The sequence below is a fragment of the Octopus bimaculoides genome, chromosome 18, assembly GCF_001194135.2.
Source record: "Octopus bimaculoides isolate UCB-OBI-ISO-001 chromosome 18, ASM119413v2, whole genome shotgun sequence".
NCBI lineage: Eukaryota > Metazoa > Mollusca > Cephalopoda > Octopoda > Octopodidae > Octopus > Octopus bimaculoides.
The window spans coordinates 12,959,030-12,963,781 of NC_068998.1; the positions used below are offsets into that span (position 1 = coordinate 12,959,030).

General features: G+C 33.4%; 1 protein-coding gene across 3 annotated transcripts in view; it reads right to left on the minus strand.

Moving 5' to 3' along the window:
- Window positions 1-4,752, minus strand: part of LOC106874937 (NAD(P)H-hydrate epimerase) — an 871,776-nt gene that overhangs the window by 8,746 nt on the left and 858,278 nt on the right. For all 3 annotated transcript variants that reach the window (XM_052974456.1, XM_052974457.1, XM_052974455.1), the window contains one exon: window positions 3,171-3,281. In XM_052974456.1, coding sequence (XP_052830416.1) covers window positions 3,171-3,281 — 111 coding nt within the window. The remainder of the gene's footprint in view (window positions 1-3,170; window positions 3,282-4,752) is intronic.

Genomic DNA, 4,752 nt, shown 5'->3' on the forward strand with positions numbered 1-4,752 from the left:
ATATATATATATATATATATATATATATATATATATATATATATATATACATACACATACATATACACATACAGACACACACATATATACATACATATATTTATATATGTGCATATATATATAATACATAAACATACACACACACACATATATATATATACATATATATATGCATGCATGTATAACTGTATGTATGTATATAAATCTTGGTAGTAGAAGCTTAGTTCATTGACGCAATATATTTAATCACTGAAAATGCACAGTAACTCAGCAAGTAGGCAGTGCCACAACTTGATATATATATATATATATATATATACACACACATACAGAGAGAAAGAGAGACTATTCAATGTTGTTATATGCAGCTAGCCATAATACGCTCCGTTGCATTGTTGTAGCTTTTGAAAGATGCCAACCCACTGGCTAGGTGGGGGGCAAGCTAATATTCTTTACCTGAACAGCATACCAGCCCTTCGCCAACTTTTACCCCACTTACTGCTGAATGGACTGGAGTGATGTGAAATGAAGTGTTTTGCTCAAGAACACAATTTATCATCCTAACAACTAGGACAGCCACCTTCTAACACAAGCACACATATACATACATATATATGTGTGTGTGTGTGTGTGTGTGTGTGTGCATATGTTTGTTTATGTGTGTGTATGTATATATATGTATATATCTTTATATATCTATATATATATAATTTATATATATGTGTGTATATACATATATATGGGAGAATTTACGAAAAAAGCAACAACAGACGAGGACAGGTGGTGTAAACAACAAAAGGATGTATTAGTTTAACGGTCGGGAATACAGAAAGTCTTTAACGTTTCGAGCTACGCTCTTCAACAGAAAGAATACGGAGAAAACAAGGAGAATAACATATATATATATATATATATATATATAGGCACAGTTGTGTTGTAAGACGCTCATTTCCCAACCACATGGTTCTAGGTTCAGTCTTAGTGCGTCGCATCTTTTATTATAGCCTCAGGTCAACCAAATCCTTCTGAGTGGACTTGGTATACAGAAACTGAAAAAAGAAGCCTGTCGTATATATATATAACCCACATGGGTTTAGGCAGGATTGCACCTAAGGACTTATGGACTTATTTCTACAAGATTGGAAAGGGGGGGGGCAATACCACCCACTTTGGGAACCATTGCTTTAAACCTTAAACTCTTAGATTTCCAAATCTTAAATTGTAACTTTTATACCTAAACAATTAAATATTTAACTGGTTTCTCCATTCATCCTTTAATATATTCATACTCCCATTTGTAGGAATATGTAGGAATATATTCATAAAATTACTGGCCATAACCAACTGGAACTTCATCTATTCAACAGACACTAATATTCACTGCTTGATCTCTTGCTCCAACCCTAAACTTGAGGAATAGTGCTGACATCTTATTTATTATTCTCTTTATTTCTTTTCCTATTTTCCTTGATCCTTTTAATTTTTTTTTTTGTCTTCATCCTCTCTTCTTTTATCTGTACCCTTATTTTTACATAAAAAGCACTAAAAAGGGAGTCCAGCTGTACAAACCATGCCAAACCAGACAGGAACCTGGTGCAGCTCTCCAGCTTACCAGTTCCAATCAAACCATCTAGCCCACACCAGCTTGGAAAGTAGAAGCTAAATGACGATAATGATGATGATGACAATGAAGGTGATGATATATGAAATTAAATAATGTTCCAATTATAGACAATCATGATTGATATATCAAATAAATAGTTTATTCTATTATAGAACACAGTAGGATGTTATTCACTGCTGCAACAGTGTTGTCTAATCGAATTCATTGTACAGAAAATATATTACAAATAACACATGGAATTAACTGGCACAAACTCTTCAAACAAAAAAATAACATTTAAATTATCATTGTTTTAGAATATTGAATTCGTATAATGTTGTATATAGTTTTTGGGAATGTGAATTTACAGTGTTAAATTGTTAATGTATTAGAAATAGTTTGAGATCATGTTAGAAAGGGCAGAGACCATAATTATAGTGAAAGGAATTAGAGAAAAATAAAATTATATTGTAATTTAATATGATAGTTAAAGCAAATTTATTGGTTGAAGGTTAAGTAAATAAATATATTAAATGGTGTAATGTTAATGGTGTTTATGTTCTGAATTTATGAGGTGTTTTAAAGTATTTTCTGGTGGAGTGGATTGGTCGAAAACATTAATAGTTATTAAAGTGGTTCTTACTGTTGGTGAAAATGAGCTTTGTGGTAGATGCAACCTATATTGTAGATTTAATTAGTGTCTGGGGGAAAAAATGAAATTAGAACATATATATAGCTGAAAGGTGTTGGTTTACTGTATAAGGGCATAAGTACTTTGGAAAAGCTGCTTTAGGTAAAACTTTGAAATAACTGTTCCTTTTGAAAAGTGCAAGGATGGTTTGCTTCCCACCCATGTGGTTACATGTTCAGTCTCACTGCATGTCACTTCGGGTAAGTGTCTTTCACTATAACTCTGAGCTAACCAAAGCCTTGTGAATGGATTTGGTAGACAGAACCTGAAAGAAGCTTGTTGTGTATGTATATATATATATATATATATATATATATATATATATATACAACAAAAATCGGGATGTGTGGCATTCAGTTATTCCATAAATGAAAAATACATTAAATACTACAAAACATACATGTAGGACAGACACCAGAACCCTAATACTTCATCAGTTATCAATTGAAAAATACTAATACCTAGTTTCATGCCTTTAACGATAAGACTAGGAACTTTGTATATTGGCGTCACCTGCAAGATTTGCAGAGAATCAGGGCTTGAGCAAACAAAATAATACAGGGTTGATGTATGAAAGTAAACAACAGTAATTTGAAACGATATATGAAGACAATATCTATCTATGTATGTGTGCCTTTGTATTTGTCCTTCCCTCACTGCTTGGCAACCGGTGTTGGTGTGTTTACATCCTGTTACATTCAGCAAAAGAGACTGATAGAATAAATACTAGGCTTTAAAAAAAACAAGCCCTGGAGTCAATTTCTTCAACTAAAACCCTTCAAGGCAGTGCTCCAGCATGACCACTGTCAAATGATTGAAACAAGTAAAAGAATAAAAGACCAATGTACTTTTAAGCTTCTTAATCAGTTTACTTACAAAATGTTTAAGGTGTCGTGCACAGACAAGTCCGTGTCCTCCATTGCTGTCTGGGCCACAGCAGACGAGTATGGCACCATTATCTCTGCTCATTTTATCTAAAGGATACACCTGGAAAAAAGAAAAAACAAAAAAAAGGATGAAACAGTTACAGCAGCAAAAAGCAAGCCAGAATCTGAAACATGAGCAAGATGAAGTCCCATGACCTGCCTTCATGAGCTATCACTCCTGAACATGTGTTGGGTCCAACTGAAGTGGTCTACCTATATCAGCATGGAAAGTGGATCTAAAAATATGGTGGTTACACACACACATGTATACATATATATATGCATATATATATGTATATATATACATGTATATATATATATATATATATATATATATATATATATATATATATATATATATATATATATATATATATATATATATATATATATATACATACATACACACACACACCTATATATAGATAGATAGATACGCACATATAATAATATACATGTGTTTACATACATTCATACAGGCATGTATGCATGCATATATATATATATGTGTGTGTGTGTGTGTGTGTGTGTGTGTGTGTACACACGCAACATTTGAATGATGAACAATTAAGTTAGGATTAACATAATGTTGGGAGCATTAAAAAAATCTCACTAGGAATATGTGATGAGGACAAAAAATCAATATTAGTCATTGACTAATAGTATGTTTTAGCGAAATTGGCACAAGACTGAGAAACATTAGAAGATCAGCAGTGATTAAAAATAAAAAATCTATAGATTACTGTTTTTGGTGTTACATAGTCCTGATTAGTTCCACATGACTAGAGAGATTGTCTTGGAGAAACAATAATACATAGTGTAAATAGGGTTGTGTTGCCTTTACAGGGACAAGATAACAACTTTAATGCTGGTGCCACAATAAAATACTCTGTATTGGTGGAGACATAGCTGTGTCGTAAGAAGTTTGCTTCTCAACCACATGGTTCTGAGTTCAGTTCCATCTTGAGCAAGTGTCTTCCAATGTAGCACCAGGTTAACCAAAACCGCGTGAAAGGATTTGGTTGAAGGAAACTGAAAGAGACCTATTGTGTGTATACATCTAGGTGTGTGTGTGTGTGTGTATTTGAGTTAGTGGTTTCTCCCCATCTTGCTTGACAACTGATGTTGGTTTGATTACGTCCCTGTAACTTAGTAGTTTGGTAAACAAAAAAAAAAGACCAATAGAATAAGTACCAGACTTAAAAGAAAATTTACTGGGGTCAATTTGTTCGACTAAAACCCTTCAATTAGTGACCCAGCATGACCACAGTCTAATGACTGAAACATAAAAATATATTCTGTCAAGTGGGTGGTGAATGAACAAAAGTGATGTAGGGTAGAGAAGACAGGTGATTGGTGTCATGATAAAATGCACCTAGGTCTCCTGAAAATGGTTGACAAATGACCATAAACAACATAGGGTAGAGAGGGCCTTTTAGTCAGAGACCTGACAATCTTCTGGTACTGCACCACAATAAAATGCACCCAGTATGCCCTGTAAAATGTTTGGTTTTGGGAAGGGTACCAAACTG